This window comes from Cylas formicarius, unplaced genomic scaffold, assembly GCF_029955315.1.
Source record: "Cylas formicarius isolate icCylForm1 unplaced genomic scaffold, icCylForm1.1 PGA_scaffold_4__25_contigs__length_36172078, whole genome shotgun sequence".
NCBI classification, from domain to species: Eukaryota; Metazoa; Arthropoda; class Insecta; order Coleoptera; family Brentidae; genus Cylas; species Cylas formicarius.
Window position 1 is genome coordinate 28,696,960 of NW_026844334.1, and position 25,314 is coordinate 28,722,273.

General features: G+C 33.5%; 1 protein-coding gene across 2 annotated transcripts in view; it reads right to left on the reverse strand.

The window, feature by feature from the left end:
* Positions 1-3,286: 3,286 nt before the first annotated feature.
* Positions 3,287-25,314, reverse strand: part of LOC132701520 (protein fem-1 homolog CG6966) — a 77,011-nt gene continuing 54,983 nt past the window's right edge. For both annotated transcript variants that reach the window (XM_060669503.1, XM_060669504.1), the window contains exons 7-8: positions 23,299-23,763; positions 3,287-18,852 (exon numbers count right to left, since the gene is read on the reverse strand). In XM_060669503.1, coding sequence (XP_060525486.1) covers positions 18,495-18,852; positions 23,299-23,763 — 823 coding nt within the window. In that variant the 3' untranslated portion in view covers positions 3,287-18,494. The remainder of the gene's footprint in view (positions 18,853-23,298; positions 23,764-25,314) is intronic.

The window sequence follows — 25,314 nt, forward strand, 5'->3', positions numbered from 1 at the left end:
GATCCGTGGGAAACGAAACTGGCGTGGTAAAGTCTGTAGTTATTCTGCAAGTCATTCTCCAAGGGCAGTTCAACCAGGACCTCACAAATTCGATCAGGTAGAACTATTAAGCCTCCTCAGAAGCGTTACTTTACCACGTCAGTTTCGTTTCCCATACATCCGAGCCACTTCGGACATTTCCGGGATTTTACCGCACGGGTTTGGGAGCAATCGGATGTTTTCGGTGATATTTCCCACGCTTTGAATTTTGACGTTTGTCAAGTCTGACGGTCATGTCAGTAAATATATTCGTGTTGTTTTGCGAAAATGTAACCAAAAACTAACAGTCGTAGAAAAATTATAGTATGCAACACGTTCAGTAAACTTTTTAACTCACTCGTTTATTAAACATTCGCTCCGCTCGTGTCAAATAAACTCGTGAGTCAAATGCCGTTTACCGCACTTGTTGCATAATATACTATTATGAGTCATGTTGCCAATGTCGCCAACCATTTAGGAGAGAGAGAACACACAATAAGTTACAGACTGATGATAGAATATACAGTGCCGTCTGTGGTTTGACGACAACACCACACCAGGAGCCAGGTATTTTGTAACACCCAGCTGACGGGTGATATATATTTTATTAAACATAGAAGTGACGTATTAGAACATATCACTCAAAATTAAGGAACAAATTCGGTAGATTAACACAAGTGTTACATGTAGAAAATGGAACTAAATATTGTAATATAGATTTCAAAGAATACCTGAACACAAGGAATAGAATTAGAAACGACAGCATCTGGAAGAATGGAAGAATGAAAACAGACAATCGTACCATCATAGAAAGTTTAGCATTACCATAGCATCGGCTGTAAACAAAGATGCTTTAAATTCAGATAATCGAGGCAATTGCTATAAGGATATTAAAAATATTGAAAAAAAAATCAGGCATGGGATTTTACAACCCTATCAGAAAATAAGAATGCGATCGGATCAAAACCCATTTTGATCCAACATCCAAGATCGATTGAATTAACCGATCAAGGACCATTCCTCATCATTATAGAAGGTGTGTCATCGCAAGTGGGAAATATATATCCCATGAACATTGGCAAAATTCTGCCAATACCAATGTGCAAGGTATTATGAAAATCAATAGGAAGAAAGCAAATAAAATTGGGATTGAATTTAGAACCCAATTTGAACAGTTAAGAAGCTTGGCATAAAAGACAATAATTCTGTCAGTGATTAAGATGTTCAAGTCAGTTCTTAAAATGTTTTGTAAAACAAACAAATAGTGGGAATGTGTGATTAGTGACTTTTGTCTATTTTGGCAATACTGACTATCTAACCCAAGTTTGGATATTTGTTTTCTATACTGTGCTATTATTCGATGATTAGAAACGCCACGTGTGTGTTTTACCTTTTTTTTACTGTTTGTACCTTCAGAGTGCTTTATTAACTTGCAAATGACCATAGTACAACAACTTCCCGCTCATATTCTGTCAATTGATGGAAAATGTTTGCCAGTGGCGCAAAAGTTTCAATTTTTAGAAAGTTATGTTTGGGTAATGTTTTTATTTTTAAAACAATAAATATAACATCTCAAAAAATAATAATTCAAAAATGGTGCGTAGTAGAAACAATATTATTTTTTTTATTAGGTTAGTTTCTATAATTCGAAAAATATGAAAAATACCAAATCACAAAATCTTTGTTCGCCTGTTATTAGCGTAAATTCTGGCGATAGTTCTGAGAACGACATTGATATTTGCGATGTCGACCAAGAATACAAATTTTTACTGATGTACATAAAAATTGGAAAATTTGGACCCGAGCGGGAAAATTTGTTTGAAACGGGACCTGATTATTGGTCGAAACCACTTACTGCCAACGGTGTGGTCCATGAGACTCCACACTGTTTTCTTAGTGTGACTTAGACTAAAGGAACACTCGATTTATTTTTTTCTGTTGCGTCACCAACCATTAACAACCTGGGTCCGTACCCTGTCGGCGAGTTTAAACAGCAGTGAAATTAAACCCGACATGCACAGGCTTTGGATGTTGGAGTTAACATACACTGCAAAGGTTTATGGTCGGTTGTAAGTTCGAACTCCTTTCCATATAAATAAATGTGGAAATGTTCCACTGACCCACCAAGGCCAGGGCTTCTATTTCCGTATGGCAAATTTTTTTCATTTGCGGATAATCCATTGTCTGATAAGCAATTATGCGTGACTCACTTCAGGTGTGGCTATTGGGCAATAGTAGCCTAAATAAGTTCTTAAGTTTATCAAAAACCAATTGTTGATCCTTGTTCCAAACTATAATATTTTCCCTATTGGTTCCTTTTAATGCTCTTCTTACAGGTTCTGTAATAGTGGCTAAATTTGGCACGTAGATTGCGACATTATTAATTAATTAATAACATATTAATCTCAGAAAAGTTCTTAATTCTAAGGTGTTTTGAGATCTTCTAAAGCTCTTAATAGCTTCTGGTTTACTCGGAAATGCTTTAATTCCAGTGCTTGTCAGGATGTGTCTATAAAACATTATTTCTTTTCAAAGTTTCCATTACTTTATTTAGTCTGGCATCATGTTCCTCTTCTGTTTCCCCGAATAATAATAATAATAATAATAATAATAATAATCTTTTGTATCTAAATATACTAGTCTGCGCAGATTCGCAGTTTGTCGTCTGAATGGGGACAATTGGTGATATCTGGTGACATTCTGAATGTCGATCAACTGGTTCCATTATATTACTCTGAATCAATTTGTTAAGTTGCTTATCGACTTTATCCTAGAGTAGCATTGGTATTTTACGCAAAGGTTGAATAACTAGAAGTACATTATTATCGAATGAAATATATAAGGAAATTCCAATCATCTTCAAAAGAGGAATTTTTGGTGATTCTCATTTAATTGCTAATATTTTCAATCCTATTTGATAGCTGTTTTTTTTTCCTAGTAAATTTACTTGGCCATTCTTTACGACAGAAATCTTTGAATTTATTCCTTTATTAGCTATACAAATGTTCGCTTCAAATTATCCTAATAAAAGCAATGTTTCTGGGTTTGAGTATGATCGAAATACTATATCTGGTCTCTTCTCTTGATCTTCACCGCCTTTTCCTTTAGAAGTCGCCAAGGAGATTCACTTATAATCATGCTTTTGGTTAAACAAACTCCAATAATATATCTCTCGGATTTAACTAGTAATAATAATACAGTACAGGTTGTTGGGGTTTTCTCGCTTGATGTTGAAATAACAGCCACGCGAACTTCTCATGCTTTTACTGATTTTCAAAAGGAACAGAGATAGACTTCTACACTACCAATTTAAATAAAAAATTACATGTGGTCAATCCCCCCGTTTTGCGACCTAATTCTCTAATACTCTTCCCTTTTTCGTGGTGTCGTGCGGCGTTGCCACTATTGGCTCACATTCATAAAGTACATAAAAACTGAACACAGGTTTCAGTTTGGTATACTAATTTAATCTACCCATTTGCCAATAATTTACGCACTATCAATGCAATACGAATTTATTTCTATTGCCTGTTGGTGCGCAATATGAATTTAATACTTGCCAACACTTATTTAAGCATTTTCATTCTCATTATAGTAAACCAGTTACCCTTGTATCCATGGTACAATTATATAATGTCCAAATAAGGCAATATCTAAGTAAAATAGTAATTATGCAACAAGTGCGGTAAATAGCATTTGACTCACGAGTTTATTTGACACGAGCGGAGCGAGTGTTTAATAAACGAGTTACTTAAAAAGTTTATTTTTTGAACGTGTTGCATACTATACTTTTTCTACAACCGTTAGTTTTTGGGGAGTTTTCGCAAAACAACACGAATACATGCACTGACATAACCGTCACAATTCACAAACGTCAAAATTAAAGGCGTGGGAAATATTTCCGAAAACATCCGATTGCTCCCAAACCCATGCTGTAAAATCGCGGAAATGTTCGAAGTAGTTCGGATTATTCGTGGGGAACGAAACTGACGTGGTAAAGTGACGCTTCCCGCATGCTAGATCGGTATGTAATTGGGCATTTTACAGACGGAATTAGAAAAATAATATTCTATATTATCACAATGCACAAAGACTGCAAAACATAACCACATTTACTATGTTGGGAAGTTATGGACTAATAAAAACTAATAAAATGATATACATAAATAAAAGTCATATATTTTATATATTCAATTTAATAACAAAATTCTCATAAAACTCTAAATGTTACTACAATAAATTTAGGACTGAAAAATCACACTTGAAACACATTCGTTAATAGGTATAGACCAGCTATATCTTGTATTGTTCTTAGCTACTAACTATTTAGCCGAAATTAGCTGTTGACACTGATTTCACTACAGCACCGTCACAGAAAATTTCTAATATTTCAATAATGCAACAAATATGACACAATCTATATTAGAAGAGTTCAATCAATCTTTACGATATCATCGCCATTGGAAATAGATACAATGTGAGTTTTTAAATTCATACCAAAAGTATGAACAATGTTTACAGTATTTTTTTATGATCTTACATTTGCGGCAGCACATCGCTAACATTTAGTCTAACGTCCATAACATTAAATTTCCTATTAAAATTTGTACACTTACTTGTACAGTTTAATATTTTCGTATGCAGTGCTTTTCATTTATGTCTGTTTAAACCTTTCTCTGAAAGTATAAAATACAAAATGCAGAATTTTTTGGCGGGTTGATAATTTGAAAGCCCACAAAAAATTATTTAGTATGAAATGAAAAATATAAATAAAAATAGACACGAGAAGTTCTTACTGAAATGTGACATAGCATGTCAGGAATTATCAAATTGGTAATCTTTTTTGAGAAATTTCAAAGCTGTTTTGCTTTTTTAGTGTCCTGTAAGAGTATTAAACTTTTTGTTTGTATATATAAAATATATGTATGTTCTTTTTATATCGAATTTTTAGACAACTAAAAAAAAGTCGCAAAAAATAAAAATTTAATTTAATTATTGTCTAGATCGAAACAAAATCGATGTTTTTTATATCCGCAATAATGTTGAATTATATCTACAAATTTTAACAAATTTCCAAAATCTTAAAACGACAATTCATCATTATTGTAAAATTCGGTCAAATTCAAGTACATAAACATGTCGATATATATTAGAGCGAGATATTTTTTTCTGAATGTTTTACTTGTATGATCGTAATTTTAATGACTTGAGTGAAGTTTAAGAATAAGTTCGGGTGAGTGGGTTAATGTGATACATATATTTGCAGAGAACAAGAGCGCTGCGCCTAGCAGGTATTGACAGGTTTGACTTTGTTTTACGTATAAAAACTAAGCATCACGCTGTAAACAAGACGCAATAATTATTTCAGTTTTACGAAATCCGTTTAAATGTACAAGTATCATAATTTTAGTATAGTGTTTTTTGATAATTAAAAAAATCAATTATTATTTTAAGTGACATTTTCTTCCACAAAGTTTTGAAGTTTTCTGAATTTTCTTTTTTAAATGATAATGAGTAGTTATCGAAAAAATTTCAAAAATATCTAATTTTATGACAACTGTGACAAGCTCAAGAATATTTGTAAGTGATGATCAGCAAGCAAGTTCATCTGCCTTAAGTATTTTGATAAAATTGTTAGTAATTTCTCTCTTTATATATAACCCTGAAAAAAAAAGATTAAAAATCATTTCTCTTATATTAAAACTTCCATAAGAGCTAAATATTTGAAATATTGGTAGATTCTTAAAAAAAAAAATATTTTTGTCTAATCAGGTAAAGTTTTAATTTTAATTGAGAAAATGTCAGTTGTTAAAAAATATTTTTGTTTTTAGTTGGAATTAGACCAGACTTCACCACAAGATACCGAAGAAGTAAAATTAAATCCTTTTTTATTGCAAGATACAAATATAAACGAAACGCCAACAAATTTTCTTTCATTAGAAGATGCGGAAAAAAGACAATTAAGCAAAGACAATTTCAATAGAGTGGTGATTGTTTTCTACAAAATTTGAATGAAGAAACGGCCTACCACTAAATAATGTAACGGATTTGATAAATTCAAGATATGTTTATAATGATAAAACGAGGTATTGTTCTAGAAGTTTATTCCATTATACTCTAAAAAACGCAGACATTCAACATCGTGACTGGTCAATCTATTCAGAAAGTAAAGGAACGGTGTTTTGTGCTCTATGTTTCCTATTTGCTAGAAGTGGTGAAGTAAATGTTTTTACAAGTGAAGGATTTTGAGATTGGAAAAATTCTAGCTTATGAAAATTCTGATTTTCAAAAAACTAACATTAGCAATTTCAAAGCTCGAGCTGTCGTTCAAGGCCGCGTTGATCATTTAATGAAACAGCTCGATGAACAAACTTTATACCGGAAAAAAGTTTTGTATCGAATAATTGCGATTATTAAATCTCCAGCAATAAGGGCGTTGCCATTTAGAGGACATTCAGAACGAATTAGGAATTTTTTAAGTTCAATCGAGATTCTTCTTGAATTTGATCCGTTTTTTATCAGATATTTAAAACTATATACGCACCCTGACAGTCGAAATACTTCGCATTTATCTAAAACAATCATATTGCTCAACTTCCGATAAGTATTAGATACGTACGTGACAATGGTGATATTGTCGAAACATTTCTAGAATTGATCCCAAACTAAAGATATAGAAGATGCTTTGTCAAAAATCTCAATTCTGAAATTTAGTGGGAACTTGTGCAGCTGAATCTGTAACCGAAGCAGTTGAATTTCTTCCACTTCTCAAAAACTTTAATTTTTTACCATTTCAACACACCGCTGGCAGATCTTATTATAGCATACAAGTTTAAGTTTAAGTTTAAGACTTAAAAGCCTTTCTCAAATTCATTGGTCTGCTCGACATGATGCATTACGCATTAGAAAAAGAGTGGGCTTGAATAATTTTCGCGCTGGAATTTATTGCTGAAAACAAAGATGAAAAACCCACTACGCTATCTGAAACTAGGAGGCAGCATCAAAACTTACAACATCTAGAAACGGTAATTCTAGTCATTGTTTGGAATGCCATTTTGGATCGTTCTAATGCTGTGATACAAATGTATACAATATATACAATATATAGTTTTTTGGCACTATTTTTAGAAGACATGAGAGATAAACAATTCTGCGAATATGAAGAAACAGCCAAAGCACTATTTGGAGTTCAAAATTATTATCATTATGATATCTGTCGTAAAAGAACCCGGTAACTTCAGTCAGCTGAGTCACGGAAGAATAAAAGAAAATATGGAGAAGCTTATCATAAGCTTTACGAAAGTTTGAACTTTTTTGAAAATTTGTCTGAATTGAAAATTCGTGCAGATTAATTAGTTACTAAATATCCTGATGTTTTGGAACAAAATTTAGGGAATGAATGTATTCATTTAGACTATCAGGTTACAGATTTGCTATTAAGCACAAACGATGTAGGGTCCGCGCGAATATGCAGTGTGTTACATTATCGGAACCTTCGAGATGCTTATGGACTACGTATTTTTTGACTATTCCCGCTACAAATTGTTTAGGAAAAAGATCTTTTTTCACCATGAAAAGGGTATAAACGCATTTACGTGCAAGTATGGGCCAAGGAAGACTTAATACTTTAGCCCTACTGTCTATTGAAGCCAAACTAGTTCAAGAAATTGATGACGACGATGTTTTTGCACGGAATAAAGCTAGAAAGAAGATATTTATTATATTATTATTTATTTTGTTAATACGACAAGGAGGCTAAATCCGCCGCTGTATGAAAGGGGATAGCACCCCTAAGGGGAAAATATTTCCCGTGCAAAACAAAGTTACAATTATAAAATTTCGAGGTACGTACAAATTGTAATAATTTCTCAAAAAAATAAAAATGAAACGCAAATTTTACAAAAAGAGAAATCACTGATCAGCTGTTTTCGTAGGCATTTGTCCAAATAACTTAAAAATATATCAATGAGGAGGACTTTATACATGTACAAAAACCATCAATATACGACATGTATAGATATTCTGCAAAACTGACCTATTTACCGGGCATTATGTAAAATCACTATTTTGGGTAATCTCCAAATTAACCACGCGGTTTTAGGCAATCTGCGAAATGTCTGATGCGTTAGTCACTCTGAGAATTAAAGGTTTTTATTTTCCACATTCACTACACTAAACATTGTGCCCATTGCCTAATTCTGTCGAAGTTTATATTATAATAATGGCGAGCGGAAAGAAATATTTTTGGAGAAGCTAAATACATTATGCGGTAATAGGAACAATGTGTTTCTATAGGTTGACGAAAGAAACAACAACAAATACTAGAAGGCGTTAAATGTTTGACTGTAATCCACTGTTGCCAAGTTGTATCCTGACCTGTCTTCTATCATTATATCAATTTAACAGTAACAGAAACTAACCAAATAATTCTGAGTAAAACGAAGCGTTTATTGGATTAGTTTCTCTTATTCTTTGTTGATGATAAGTGCAGTACTACCGAACAAAAAAGCGGTATGTACAATTTTAGTTAGGTTTATATTTACGTCTGTGTTATATTATTTGTGAATTTATATTTATTTGTTTAGTGGCGGTAACATATACACAGCATGTATAATCTTTGGGGATTTGAATTTTTTAATTTGTTAATTTCCAAAGCTTCAAGTAAATTTAATTTATATACTTTACCATCAAAATGTAAAACGTGAAAATCTTAATTGAAACTACAATTACTACAATTACATTCGCTTAAATGAATTGCATAGTTGGAATCAATTTTTTCATTCATTAATGAATTATGATGGATTTCTATTCGTTTACTAGAACATCTTCCTGTTTGATCCATATACGTTTTGGGACAATCATTACAAGAAACTTTATATATCCTCGATCTTTTGATTTATTTGTTGGACTTTTATTTTTAATTAATTTTCCTAACGGATCGAAATTTTTGTTTAAATGTAAGTGTAAAAAAGTCTTTTTATTTATCATCAGATTGTCTAGTCAATGTGAAAACTTTTAATCCTCAGATTTACTAACATTTTTTAAGTTGCCTAAAACAGCGTAGTAAATCTTGTGCATTGCCTGAACATATACAATCGATCGTGTTAGATGTTGAATGGAATTATTAAGATGTGACTTCCGAAATAAAATTATCTTTTCCATTATTTTTTGCACTTTCAGACAAAAAGTTTAACGAAGGCCGTCGTGAAAATCAGTGTATTAATTAATTTATAGAGACACAAATTGCCTTTATTGGTCGCCTAAAAATATTTTATCACATATTCGTCCATTTAATAGAAAAATACTCACTATAACAACCACAATCCTAAAATTTTTAAATTACTTATTTATGTGTTTGGTGCAAAAAGCTTATAGGATTTATTTTCTCTTTTGTCCTCCGTTGGTTACTTTTTTATTTGGACTATTTTCATTGCTGCAAACTCGAGTGTTGCTCACGCAAATCGCCATGTCATTATAATAATTGCAAATTTGATTGCTTGATTGATTGAAGTTGTGGCGTTTATTTATTTGACAAAGCATTTTTCTTTCCAATCAATTAAAAATAGATGATAGTTTTAACTTAAATAACGATCACATGAAAGTTTTATTCAAAAAGCAAGCAATAGCTTATAACAAGGTATCGGAACACGTTTGATTAGAATAGATGATTGTGTGAAAAAGAGCTTACTACAAACCAACCTGAATTTCATTCAAAGTTTTTAATAAAATAAAAATCTTTAATATGTAATAAATTACTTGCGCAATATTAAGTCATAGCTGGAAAAGGTAAAATGAAGACCATTTTAATAATTAAATTAAATGAGGAAAAAAATATATCGTAACGTTGCATTTACTCTTGGAGTATTTGTCTATATTATTTATTCATTACGATAATAATGCTATTATACTGTACACAGACACGCCATAGAGGTGGCCATTAAGGGGAACAATCAATGTACTATGTACAATATTTGAAAATAAGAGAGGTGTTTCCAAAGATAGGGGTAATTTTTTGTTAAATTTAAATTTATCTTAAATTGATAACATTAACTAATTCATTACCTAACTTACTTCTTGGCTGTAAAAATGCAAATAAGTTTTTGGTCATGTAATAATTGTCGATAAACAAAAAAGTTCAATACCTTCGATATTTAAATTTGATATTTTTATTCAAAATTCAAAAATACCTGATGTGTTAACAACGGAAATTTGTCACTTTTATCTAAAAGTGTGAAATATTTATTATTAGTGGCTGTGGTACACGCCATAGTTTTCGTGCCACTTGTTTTTGCGTGATATATGTCAATTTTCAAATGTTAATTTTTATTTTATTTATCAGACAAGCGGGTCTTACATACTGAATTAAATCCAAACCGTATGTAAGACAAAGTATGTTATGTATAGTTATAGTTATGTATGTATATGTTTATTATCTCAAAACTTGTAAATAATATAAAAAAAAAAACAGAAGTTGTCTGGATTCATCTAGAATCTATTTTTTATATATAAAACGCAAATAGGTAGACTACTTTTTAATTTTATGTTTTATTTAGAAATTTTTCTCTCATGCAATTTTTTTATAAACCTTACAGTTTTTAAATAAAAATAAAACGTAAAGCGTTGCATATCGAAAGAAACATATTTTAGAAAAATAATTCATTAATAAACATTTCTGAAACTAATTCATGCGTAATATCTTCTAATGAACCAGTCTATCAAAATTTACCACAAATTTTACATTTTTCTTTAAATTTAGTTAAAGAAAAAAAATATATGCAGAAAGCGTATTTTTACAATACAATATCGTTGTATTTTTGTTTTTAAGTAAAAAAATAAAAACATTCTTTGTCCCCCATATATATAATAAATTCTGAGCCAGTTCATTTATTTTACTAGAGGGACCTATATATGTGTTTACTCGAACGTGCTGTATGCTTGTCAAAAATTCTACTTGTGGACTTGGAAACGGAAAATCTCCACAATCATCTGCATACGCTAAAATGGAAATTAAGCTTTACAAATGGTTCCTCAAACAACCGTTTCTAGTGGCGTGCTTTCATTATTGCAACGGCCAAGAAACCTCGTGTACTGAAGAGTTTCACTTCAAGATTTATTGATTCAAAAAATGCTTGAATGACATTTTTAAGGGCTGGTTCCACAATAAAAGTGTGTGCCAAATAGCAACAAACACGGTAATGACATCTTGCAGTACAGTTTGACAATCTCAGATTAAAGAATTTTTGTAAGACAAATTTACCTCAGCTCTAATTCTAATAGATAATGTCCTCAGTCACCTAAGCGACGAACAGTTCAAAACTTACTAAAAAAAATTACCGCAGTCTGTAGTGGAGAAAAATCGCAAAAATATTTTTGAAGCAATGAAAGATAGAGGGAAAGGTGGTAATGTGGCCCCTGCAAATATATTGGCCGCCTTCAATATTTTAATGTTGGAACCCACCAGAGCCTGTCACGTTCGATTGTAATTCGAAACAGTTGAAACTCGTTACCGGTAAAACTTTAAACTACTGTGATTTTAATTCGGTAATTTTCTATAAATAGAGAGTTTTGGCTATTGTGTTCGGATATTGAATACGTTGAACTGTTCTTCTACAGGAATTAAAAGGTAAACACAAAATTAGATTTGTAATAATTATTTTGGGTACGTTTGTTTAAATATTCTCAATAGTTGCAATTTGCCCCCGTCATATTGGTTGTATTGTGGTCCCGGGGGCCACATTACATGTAAGAGTGATTCATAATTTTCATATTTTTATTTTTTGCTTTCAGAAGCCTAGACAAAGTGTGCTCTCTCCTCCTGCGAGGAAGAAACAAAAAAATGGGATCCTGAACAAATGAAATCAGCAATTAATGCAGTAAGGCAGAAGGTCATGGGATATAAAAAGGCTGTAAAAATGTATTCTGTGCCTAAATCTACACTGAAACGGTTAGTAAAGGACCCTCAAGAATCTTCAGAGTTGCTTGTACATAAACCACTAGGAAGGAAACCTGTACTTCTAGCTGAGCTGGAAAAAAAGTTAGTGGACTATATCTTGTTTATGGAGTCCAGGTACTATGGGCTTACTACAATGGATGTCATTCATTCAAAAATGGCATTCTTAATACATTTAAGAATGAAGTAGCAAGGCGTGCTTGGTTAGATCACTTTAAACCGACATAAAGACACTTTCTCTTTACGCAAACCAATGGGGACATCATATGCTCGTACTCAAGGCCTCAGTCAAGCAATCAAAGAATTTTTTGATATTTTGCAAGCCGAAATGAGCAAAACTAATTATCCTGCTGACAGGATTTTTAAATGTTGACGAAACTGGATTGACAATTGCGTAGTCAAAAATACCACAGGTGTTAGATAAAAAAGGCAAGAAGCAGATAGGTGCCTGAACTGCTGCAGAACGAGGGTCACTATGTACTTTTGTTTGCTGCATGAGCGCATCGGGTATATTTGTGCCACCTATGATGATTTTCCCCAGGAAAAACTTTACGGACATTTTGATAAAGGGAGTGCCATCCGGTTCACTTGGCCAAGTTCATCATCTGGTTGGATACAATCCAATTTGTTCACTGAATCGTTTAAGCATTTTATTGATAAAACAAACTCCAGAGTCGAATCTCCGACATTACTCATCTTTGTCGGCCATTACAGTCACACACGCAACATAGAAATAATAGATCTAGCCCCCGAAAATCATGTCACGATTATCAGCCTCATATAACGCACGAGCTCCAGCCTCTGGACAAGACTTTTATGGGTGCCCTAAAAAATCACTAAACTGAGGAAATTCGCAAGTTCCTTTTGCACTCTGACAGAATGCTACAACCTTACGATATCGTTGAGCTTTTGGCAGAGCATATGCTAAGAGCACTACCGCACTATCGCAGTAAATGGTTTTCGTGCCACAGTCATTTATCCATTTAATCCTCAAGTTTTTACAAAAGTCGATTATTTAACGGAAGGATCTAACAATAATCAAACATCTCCTACTCCTGTTGCCGGCCAGAGCGCCCTAGGAGAGAGTGTAGAGCCACAAGCACTGGAGAATAGTTTGGTCCACGAGAAGACATTCAGCCAATTTCTACGACTAATCGTGGAAGAAAGGCTACAACAGCAAAAGTGATCACGTCATCACCATACAGAAATCAAATAACCGAATGCGCTTAGCCAAAATCGTGAACGTGGACGTGGAAGAGGCCGTGGACGCGGACGTGGACACGGTACATCCAGCAGTGGCTCTGAAAGTGACGAAGACGCGGGGAATAACGGTTATGTCGAGTCGTTTACAAACGTGGTCCCTGAAAATGCGAACGTGCCGTGTATGTTTTGCGAAACCATTTATTGCAATGACAGACATGGAGAGCCATGGGTACAGTGTCAAAGTTGCAATTTATGGGCTCATGTAGCCTGTGGAGGTTCTGAAGGTGACTATTATATTTGTGATTTTTGTCGTTAATTCTTAATTGTGCAATACATTTAATGTGACCCCCCAGGGAGTCACTTGATCTCAAGATATCAAATTTGAATAACTTAAGAATGAATAATATTTTTGCTATCTTGTACGCGTTTCACTTATTTCATAGTCAGACATGTATAGACAAATAAATAACAAGTCCTATAATGTATCTTTGAGGTTTGTCACTCCCAAATTTTTTAAATAAAACTTAAAGGCTTCAAGTGCATAAATCCACAATATATTCCACGACAAGACAGATAGTACAATGGTGATTAAGGAGTATTTTTTGTCTGTTTTGTACAAAACATGCTTTTTTTTCAATAATAGGGAATTTATTGCATTTTATTGCCAAATAAAGAACCTGTCCGCCCTGTGCGACACGGCACGTGTTTATTAGTTTATTACATTCGAATGGGGCTGACTCAGGTACTTCAATGCTTTATATATGAAAAGATTTATACGGATAAACACACAAGTTTACTTTTACCTCAAAGAGCTTAGTTGTAATTATATTCTTTTAAAGTGTTTGAGTTTGAGTGTTGACTTTTAGGTTTCAGATGCTACGAAATTATTCTTGAAAAACAACTGGCCCATTATACACTAATATCTATATCAAGTCCTTTTACTAATGATCGTCCAGGAAATGATTGTCTACTATGCTTTTATAAAGCGCCATCAAGATGTGTTATCAGTAAAAAAAACCTGAGCATCTGCCAAAAAGCAGGAAAGATGTGAGGCAACCCGATATCATTTATAGTTTTTATGAAGATCTCCAAAATACTCTGGAACGATTCCCACTTGAAGCTTTATGATGGCGATGAATCGGGCTTCAAGTCGGGCCCAGTCGTTTAAAAGCACTCGGACAAAAAGGCAAACCATTAGTAAGAGTCTGTGGAGGATCTGGACGACAATCAACTATAGTTTTAGCATGTGTTGGAGCAGATTGTTCTTTTTTGCCACCACTTATAGTGTTTAAGGGTGATGGAATTCAAGCTTACCCTGGAACTGTTTACTCGATATCTAAAAATGGATGGACGGAGGAGCCACAATTTGTTACATGGTTCACTGAAGCATTCATACCACATATCAAAAACATTAGAGAAGAGAAATGTCTACCAAACCAAGAATGTGTTCTATTTTATGATGGGCATGCAAAGCATATCAGCGTTAGAATAATCGAAGCAGCTATCTCTAACCATATTACACTGATTAAACTTCCCAGCCATCTTACCGACATGTTACAGCCTTTGGACAAGTGTGTTTTCGGTTCAATGAAAACATTTTGGGAGAAGTTAATAAACTTTGGCAAAAAGAATGCCGGCAAGAGAACTGGGCGGTTGTCAAAATGTGAATTCGTTCAAATGTTAGACAAAGCTTTTTCCAGTGAACAAAGATAAATTTCCTACAAGCGCTTTTAAAGATCAAGAGCTTCAACAATATTTGCAAAAGAAACGAAATATATACAAAAACACAGGACAATCTCCTTTAACAAGCAACATTCCGAGTCCTTCAAACAAATCTGAAGTTGATATAAATCAATCAGTTGGAGAATTAGCTTCACAAGAACAAACGCTGCTTTCTATAAATGAAAACACACCACCAATAACAAAGAATATACCAATAAGTTCGCTAAACACATCTAAATCTGATTCAATTGTATCTGAAAGAGTAGCACTGCAAAGAGATGAGACATGTGAACATTTTCCCAGTGAAACATGCACATCCAGGGAAAAACATGCCAGATACAATTTTATCACAGGATATATCAGAAAATCGTTGACAAGAGTCTAATAATAACCAAAACTTAACTTTAAAAAAACAGTTTTTTTCTTTCTCCCGCGAAAAAAGAAAATGTACCTACAATACAGCAGTTCGATCCTGAGTCAAAAAAAGGTTGTAGTTCAAGATTAAAGCTCTTAGTTATGGCGACATTTTGACCACAGAACAAGTGTTAAACAGATTAAAAGCAGCACAAGAAAAAAATCACAGGAGACTACAATTCAGACTAAAAAAAATACAAATGAAGGAACAGTAAAAAAAGCAGGGCTCTAAAAATAACGAAGAAGATAGTGACTACTCTTTATGTCTTAGTACTGACACTGAATTTTCTCCAGAAGAGGAAATGGGCGAAGATGAGTTCATAGGCATAAATCCGACGCCTCTCTTCGATTTACGTTTACAATTGCCCTATATTGTATCTCCATAATTCCTCTAGTTTTTTATATAGATGTTTAAATGTAAACAATGATATATTTTTCAAAATATATTTTTTTTATTACAAAAATTTCTTTATAACTTTTTCGGCCAAAGTATCCAAAAACAGATGATCCAGTTACCAATTTTTTTTGGTCTTTCTTTTAAAAATGATTGTTTTTATACAATTTGGATATATTTAAAAAGCAAAAAAAAAAATTGTTCAAAATCGTTTACAATGACCCCACTTGACCCTATATAGTAAAAAAAGAAAGATTTATATACAATTTTAAAGTATTTACAACATTTTTCTACCCAATTATTTTCTAGTAAAAGAAAGATATATGTTTTTTGGTATAAGGAGGTCGCTGCTTTTATAAGTTACATTTTCAAGCAAATTATTGGTAACTAATGTTAACAATTTTAATGTATTAAAAGTTTTCTACTCAAGTATTTTATTTGGTAGAAGTAGGGCAGGTTTTTTAAAATTCGTTTTTTTAACTAATTATTGCTTTTTGTGGATTTTACAGATTCATGCAGATAAAAAATTTATTGTGGATCAGCACGTCAATTCAGTAAAACACCAGCTCAAACAACGGTAATTGCAATGAGAAGAACCCTCCCAGCAAACAACATTGTCTTGAAGAAAACTCAAAACAGCGAACAAGACCAGTTCAATGAGGATTTATATTTGTCATTCATTGGAGCCAATATATAACTTAAAAAACTGGGCAACCACAATTTAAGTTCGTTTTTGACAAAATATCAAAACAAATTATTCTTTTGTACCTATAGCACTCACGAAATTGGAGGCTGCCTGTGTTTCTTGAGGGAGATTGCAAATAATGATTGGCTCCTAGAGAAACATAATATTTTTGAAAGAGGGAAGAAATGGTATTGGTGCCTTTTAACTAGAATGATAGACATGGCTGTTGTGGTTGCGTACTTTACGATATCGTGCACAAAGGGCAAAAGAGGATGTCAATCAAGAATTTTGTATGGTAATTACCTATCCCTATTTGAAAACTAACCATGGCTGGAAAATTGTGTGTGGACGATACATAGTACATCCGAAACAAATGGGTCAGATGACAAAGTTTGACGGATGAAACCACTCTACTGGCAAAAAGGAAAATCAAAGATTTCAAATCATGAACTACACAGGTAAACCAAGAACATTTTGCCAAAAATGCAACAATAAGCTTTGAATGCTTGGTGGTTTTAACGATTTTCACAAAAAAAAAGTATCTCGTGACATTTAATAAATCAGAATAAACTTATAAAATTTCAAAAATAATATTTTTCTACGTTTAGTGATCCAAAATACGGTGGGGATCTCTAAAAAAAATAGTTAACTTTCGAAACCAAATGTTGTGAGTTAATGGTTAAACCGCGCCGCTCGGTGTCGTGTTGGTTATATCAATCAACATACATTTCATTGAAGCAAGTCGGGCAATTTTTACTTTAATACAATTTTTTTTCTTTTGGTTTTTTTAGTGTGTTACGTATCGGCAGTCACATTCAAAGAGTTGTTCTCAAAGAGTAAGGGTTTTCTTTTGGGATGTACCATTATGTACAAATGGAATGTCGCAATAAAACCATACCTTAAAGGGAAGGAGAATTTACAGGTTCACTTGCGTGCATAGAAATCGGCCCCACTGTAAACTTTCGACTTTACCTACATTTTTTAAGAAACTATTCCGCAGATAAAAAATTGTCTGTTTAAAAGACAATTTAAAATGCTTAATATGGGCTTAAATTTGTCAAGAGTGCTGATCTTTTATATGCGTAGCAACAGGTAAATAAATGAAATGTGCTTATGTGGCAGTTATAACGCGAGCAACAAACTTATCGAAGACTTTGCAACCGAAATGATCAATATTCGTTTTTAATACTTTGGATAGTGTTTAGTGTATTAGCTAGATGCAGACTCCATCGCAAAAAGCTGTTCAAGTTATTGCTTTAATCCAAAAAGTATTTAGCCAGCGAGCTCTTGCTCGACAAACTGGATTTGACACGCGCAGTAGTTCGAAGAGTGTGGCAACGTTATGAGGAAACGGGATTCTGTGATTTCAGGAGAGGGATTTGCAAAATGCTTGATTGTTGCAGTAGAGGAAAAGTGGTTTAAAATTTCACAAGAAACAATGGTGAACTTAATTAGATCTATCCCTGATCGTGTAAAATCATACCATCATTAAAAAATAAGTGTTAAGTTGTTATATAATTGTCAATAAGCCTATGCAGTTATTTTAATCAATTTAAACTAGTATTAAAGCATATTGAATTGCCATTCAAACAGCATTTTTTTTTCTCTGATGACTTGTTTCTGAAAAAAATGTAATTGAAGTGGGCCAATTTTTATGCACGCAAGTGTAGATGGTTCTTCGAAACTCAGCGGACATCCCAACATATGAAATAAACCTTTTCTACAATCATTTTTGATAAAATCTCCATTTAGCGAGGAATTTGATTATATGCAATGACTTGGTCACGAGTCTACTGTATCCAAACAGCTCTAATTTTTGTTAATATTTTTTACAGGTTCTAAGATAGGAAGGGATCGCTCCATAATAAACCCTAACAAGAACCAAACAAAAAATCCACAACTTAGCAAACCAACGACAGGTTAAATCCGAACATAATTTCCGCAAAAATGTAATCAACAATAAATAATAAAATATACTGCGAAGATATTTAAAAACCACATAACACGCCCCCTTGATCTACGAGGGAGAAGATCGGCTTACTAACGAATCAGTCAGACTTAAGGGTGGACTACACGATATAAAACTAAATCACAATCTCGCGCGTCCTTCAGTGATTCGAAATGAAGGTTTCGAGCACGCGAGGCACTGCCCCCCGATACGGGATCCTGAACTGTTTGATCACTTTCGCGGCTGCGCATTTCAGACTGGTGTATCGAGTTACGTCGACGAGTTCATGAGCCTGCTTCGTGTGTAGCAACGTCAAGAAGGTATCCCCGTTCGAGTTTATCGCGTCCAGGTGGGCGCCGCCCTGAAGTAAGTTTTGGGCGACCGCCGCCGGACACGGGTGCGCCTGCGCGGCGAGGTGGAGGGGGGTGTTTCCCTCATCGTCTCTCGCGTTGGGGTCGGCGCCGACGCGTATGAGCACGGCTGCGAGGTGAGGTGACGGAAACGAACACGCCGAATACCTATAGATATACAGGATGAGTTTTTTTACATTTAGTACGGGGATCTCGGAAACTCTAGCGGATACGAAAAAGTCTAAAGGGGAAAAGAATTGATGTTTTGTAAGCTTTACTCAAAACCAATTCATAAGATTTCATAGCTGTCAATAAATATTTAAAAAAAAAAAGAAAAAACTGTTAACTGCATAAATATTAATTGTCGCAGAAAATAATAAATACAAAAGTTTAAAGAAATTTTATTCCTAATAAAATGACACACTTGACTATTTAATGGAAACCTGTAGAGTCCAATTATTTAGTAAAGTGTGCAGTGACGTAAGCAGCACAGTGAACCTATTTCGACCCGAACCACGTGGCTTGGCGCAAAGCTGTTTTCTCCCGCTCAGTGTCGGCTTCAATTTATGAACTATCTATACACTGCGTAAAAGTGTTCATATTGTGATAGTGTTTTTAAAAGTTTAATTTAAAAAAAAAAAAATATGTTGAACGTTATTTGTTTTATTCTAGTCATTGAAAATATATTTTTATCTGAAGCAGATAGTCCATTTATCTAAGATGTCCCCTAAAAAAATAGACAAGAAAGGCTTAATAATTGATAGTCAACAGCGAGAAATCGTTAACAATGTTTCGCAATTTATAATTTTTTTATAAGGCTGCTACCAATGTATCTAAATCTTTGGGATTCAAAAAGAGCCAAGAAAAGTGAATGTTGACTATGTAGGAGATGGTGCAAGCACTTGTCTTTGCACGCCCAGGAAAAAGAGGCCAAGTATTTCAAGAAAATTGGGACATATTATTCCAGGACAAATGAAATCCATAAGCAAAATTAGTAAGAATTTAAAATTAAATAACTAATTACTGTACCTACTTTTCTTTTCAGTTATTAGTCAGAAAATACTATACAAAGGGATTTTTATAACATAAGCGTTAGTTCTTAAGCACTCTGTTGGGCCAAATGGGCTTCAAGTAAGGCATTTACTAATATGTTTGTTGTTTTGTGATGTAATTTAAACAAATAAACAGAAATAAAAGTACCATGAGTTTGCAGGTTGTAAAAAACAGAAGATAAACGTACAATTTTGATGGAAAACAATGATATCCACCTAAAAAGAATTCAATATTTACAAGAAATCACGAAACTTGGATTCGAAGGGTGGAATGTTAAATATACGGATGAAACATATATACATAGTAGCCACACACCAGATAAGGGCTGGTTCGATGACTCTTCTAAAGATATTCAAAGACCAGTGGGACCAAGGGAAGACTTATAATAGTCCATGCTGGTCAAGAAAATGGATTTTGTTGATTTTTCGATGCGGTAATTAAAATATATCTTTTTAAAAAAATATTTAACAGAAAACAGTAAAAAAAAATCCAACACAAACGAAAAATTATTCAAATAGTTATGTGCCCCAAACTGCAGACGAAGCCCAAAGCTAAGCGAAGATAACGTCTCGCTGACACCGCATCGAAAGCCCTATTTATTCGATTGTCACATTATAAAATTGCTCTTAACTATTCGAGCCTTTGTATCCGCTAATCCGAATAAAACTTTATTTTGCTTTTTGTATAAATAAATGTTTTTAAAAACGCTCTCATCATTTAAGTAAATCGCAAAGCATAAAAATGTATTTTCTTTCAAGTAATTCAAAGATCTTTTCATCTCCTTTTTAAAATGTTATTTACGTTGATGTGGCCAATACCTGGATAACAATAAAGCCATAAAATGCTAACGAGTAATAAGGGGTTATTACGGCACCAATTTTTCATAGGTATTTTTGAAAGCAAGTAATAGATTATGTCTGTAAAAAAAGCCTTTTGATTTATTGATTAAGCACAAAAAAGTGAATAGGTATTTAGGGTGATTCAAGAATAAATATTTTATGCGTACGTAGGTACGTACGTGCCGCTAAAAAAGAACGTCACTAGTGCAATCAAAAAAATTGAATTAGTTGAGTGGCTGAGGGAAAGAAATATATCAGCGACTGAAAAAATAACAAAACCTGAAATTTATGAGATAATTCAAGAAAATAATTTAAGAGTTCCCATCAAGTACAAACGGTATGAGTTATTACAAAAACTCGGACAAGTTCTGTGCTTGCCACCTTACCATCCCATAGAGAAAATATGGGCCTTGGTTAAAAATAGGGTGTCAAGTAGAAATGTCACATTTAAGTTGCTAGATGCACGGCAAAAATGTTCAGAAGTTACTTTTGAGGGATGGGATAAAATTTGCAAACATGTGAAAAATCACCAAGAAGAACTCATACAAAGAGATCATGTATTTGACGATACGATTGATGGTATGCAGTTCACAGTAAATACTGCATCCTGCGAAAAAAGTAACCTCGAATCTGACAGTACCGGCAGCAGTATATAGCTGTTCTATCAAATTCAGGATAAAAATACATTCGAATTTTTTTGTCCTGTAACGACTTTGTGAAAAAATATCTTTTATTTACATTATTTATTATTAAATTACTTACTAGACAAATAAAATTGGATTTTATTGCCAACGAAAAAATTACTACTGCCTACAACAATAAATTTCTTAATTTGATGCTTGTGTTTTTATTTGCCTTTCAACTTCTTTAAAAGCAGACCTTTTTAGTACCCTAGTGTTTTGAGGCATTATTTATATGCGTGTAAAAGAAAAAAAAATCAGTACAAACATGGAATAATTAGATTATCTTACTAACGTCTTAATGTATTTATTCGCTTACGCCATTGGTAGAGCAAATTACCACTGCTTGAGACAGACAGAAAAGAGACAATCACGTTCGCGCAGAAAACAATCATGTCAACGTATTCTTTACTAAATAATCGGACCTCTAATGAATATTGCAAAAACACTCTCACCGCGGTTTTCGGAAACGTTTTGTTACTTTTGTTTTTGAAGTAACATTTTGAGTTTGAAATATCGGTACTGCTTAATTCGTTGCGTATACCACTAACGCTTCGAACTTCAGCCAGCCAGCTTTACATTGATAATAATTCATAATTCAGTTGTTGACTAAGCATACTGCCTTTGCACTGGGAAGGGCTTCATCAGGGTCATTTAACAGTTCAGCCAGTAATGTTTGACCATTTTTGTTTTGAATTAGTGTTTAATTATTTAAATGAAATGTTTAAGCTGTAATCTGTTATACAAAAAAGTAAAACAATTAGGAAAATAAATGCTGCCATAGTCCTTATCCAGGCTAGAAGATAAAAATAAAGCGGGCTTAAAATTTGTTAAACAAGAGTTTAAAACGGACACTGACCAAGGTTTAGATAGAAAAAATTAACACAAGTTTTAGAGATGTCATAAGTGCAGAACATAAACTGTAGGTAACTTTAAGATTTCTAGCTACATAGGAAACTTAACGAAGCATAATGTACAGCTTTCAAATATCAGAGGCAACTATTTCCTTATTTGTACCAAAAGCTTATAGAGTAATTAAACGGTGCATTTTTAAAATAAGTTACCAAGTTATTTTACTATTTCAGGATTCTAATTATAATTATATTATTCGGGGGTTGGTAATTATTACATTTATATTAAAAAAAATAATAACTGTTCCAGTCTTTTACAAACAAATTCAGTTACTTGCTTTCTGTATTGTAAAAAATTAAAAGAAACCTAGTGCCCTGTTCAATAATTTTTATTGCACATCAGCAGAATGGCTTAATTAGCACAGGAAAATATTATCTAATATGGCCCTAGAAATTTGAAAAAAAAAAAATGTGTAACTCGGCCAAGAGAGAATAGCGAGAATTTAAATTTAAAACATATATTACAAAAATCACCATATATGAGTACCTCTCTGGTCCATATCCGTAAGAGCAAAGCAATAATATAGAGAATGTGTCATTTAAAAAAATGAAATCTTGGCATTTACAAATCACGAAAATTCATTAAACCCAAGCCTTGAAACTTCCACAGGCTATTGTAATACTATTTACAAAACTCCTGGATGCTTCCTGCATCAGTTCTTGTTGAATGGAATTTGCTGACGTCTCGACAATCAATCCTGCTGGCAACAGGATGATTGGCGAAACGTCAGCAAGTTCGATTCAACAATGAACGACGCAGGAGGAATCCAGAAGATTTGTAAATAGTCCTTTTATTCCTTTTTTAAATATTACCAGTTAGCATAATATCTATCTACGAGCTTTTGCTGATTTTTTAATAACAATCCTATAACCTTAAAGATTTCCTAAATTGTTCGGAAATCAAATACGTCGGTCTGATGAAAGTTACCTTTGTTCACCACTAAATCCAAAAACACAATAAAATATAGGGTGTCACGTTTAAACTTCCAAAGTCAATGTCGATACCGAAGAAGTGGGGCACCTTGTGCAAAAGTGAATAATTTAAAAATTCCCTTAAATATAAAGAACTTTTGTATTTAAAATTTCTTGATAACTATTGCAGGTTGCCTCGCAGAGAAATGGTTCGCTCACCTTCCCAGTAGCGCCATCTCCCGGCAACAAGCCAAATGCAAAACTCCCCGACCGAGCTTGCCTTTGATACCCAACTTGACCAGATCATAGAGGGTCTGGTGGATCTGCCTGTTGATGGTCGGCGTGCACGACTGATGTCCTAACCTTTTGGTCAACAGACCGCCGAGGTGCATCGTGATCACCATCACCCGCGTCAAGTAGGTCACGTCGCGGTCCTGATACGGTATTCGCTCCAGCATGCGACCGCCCAACTCGACCTCCCTAACCGCCTTCTTAAACACCCTGAGAATCTCCGATATATGGACCGAGGGTACGATCCGCCCTCGCGACGTGTTCTTTCCTTCCTCGCCCATCATGAACGAGAACAGTTCTGTGAAACTGAACAGACTGCTTTGGGTCATGGGACTGAGTCGTTCCAGCATGTTCTGTTGCATGTCCAAAGCGTAATTCCACAGCTCTATGCATCTGGGGAGATATATAGCAAAGAAAAATATAGAGTTACATTTTTATGAGGCACCCTGAAAACTCAACGTATTTTTCATAAGATCCGAGACTAAGCTAATGGCGTCAACAAATACTAAAGCAGGAACTAGGATTTGTTTTATCAAAAGGTTCAAGATTTGAATTAGAAAATTAACGAGTTAATTTTGAGTTTTAGCGCTGTAAACGACGGAGAACTCTATTTACAATTCTTTTGGATTCGTTCTGCGTCGGTTGTTAATGAAGAGTGATAGTTTCGTACTTAATTCACTTCGTTGAACCATTAAAAGTCATTACATTAGATCCAAATGATGTCCTGGTCAGTTTGGACTTACAGTTTCTAACGGTTCTGTTCCTGAAACTCTCAACGTTACTTCAGATACATATCCGAGAATCTAGAATCAAATCTTCTCATTTCAATTGAAAACTGCTGGTCTGAAACATTTTTCTTGTAACGATCAAATTTATTAACAAATATTAGGAGCAGCTATGATATAAATTTCACTACAACCGCCCAAAGAGAGAGAATGTGAATGAATGTCATTGTCAGAATATGATTGTTAAATGTTCGAATTTAGTTTAGTTTAATACGAATAATCATCTTGAGAATTTATGGGTAAATGGTAATCGAGAATAAATAATGGATTTCTGGGTATTTTGGTAACTCTATCTACATGTACGTTATATATTCCCGATAGCATGAGCTTAGAAACTTATGAATGCGTTTTTGAACAAATTGGTGTAATTGTGTAATTGAGATTGGTCAAAAAGAGAGGTTAACATTAATCAACAACAAGGTTTTTAACAACAGGAACATAATAAATGCTGCGCACCATAATACAGTCCCTAAATATATATTTGGATTTAATAATCAGCAATCATACGATTTGTCAGGAGAAGAGCGATCTCCCTCTGGTAGAATAAAATTTTCACTGTCGCACTATTAAAATTTATCAAAAAAATTTTGGGCCAAAAAAAAATTTAATTTCAAATATAATTTTAAAAAGTTGATTTCTTAAAGATTTACCATCTGTTTGGGGAAATGTGTTAGAATGAACTACACACTTTTCGCGATTACAACTCAAATTTTAAATTTCAAATCGAATGAAGCAGTCAAAAAGATTTTACCCAACCATGCTTCTCTAGATCTCTAGTATATGGGAATTGAAATGTAAAGAGTATTTTTGTAAAACATACAAAAAATTTATTTTGGTATTTTATTTACAAATCTTCTGCTAAGCCCATCATTCTGTTGACTTTTTCAGAGCTCAACTGAAACTGGTTTGCATTCTACTCTGTATTTGCTCGAGAGAGCATAGATATACATTTTTTCCACTGATTACGATGGTGAAAACAGAAAAACAAGTGAATGCAGGGTTTAGGAACAAATGAGAAAAATGTACTCTGTACTTAAATGGAACAAGTGTATATTTTTTACTCTAACTTTACTTTATTTTACTCTAACAGAAAAAAAAGTCATATGCAATATTAGCCCAAAATTGAAAATAACCGAACTATCAGAACATTTCTCTTTTA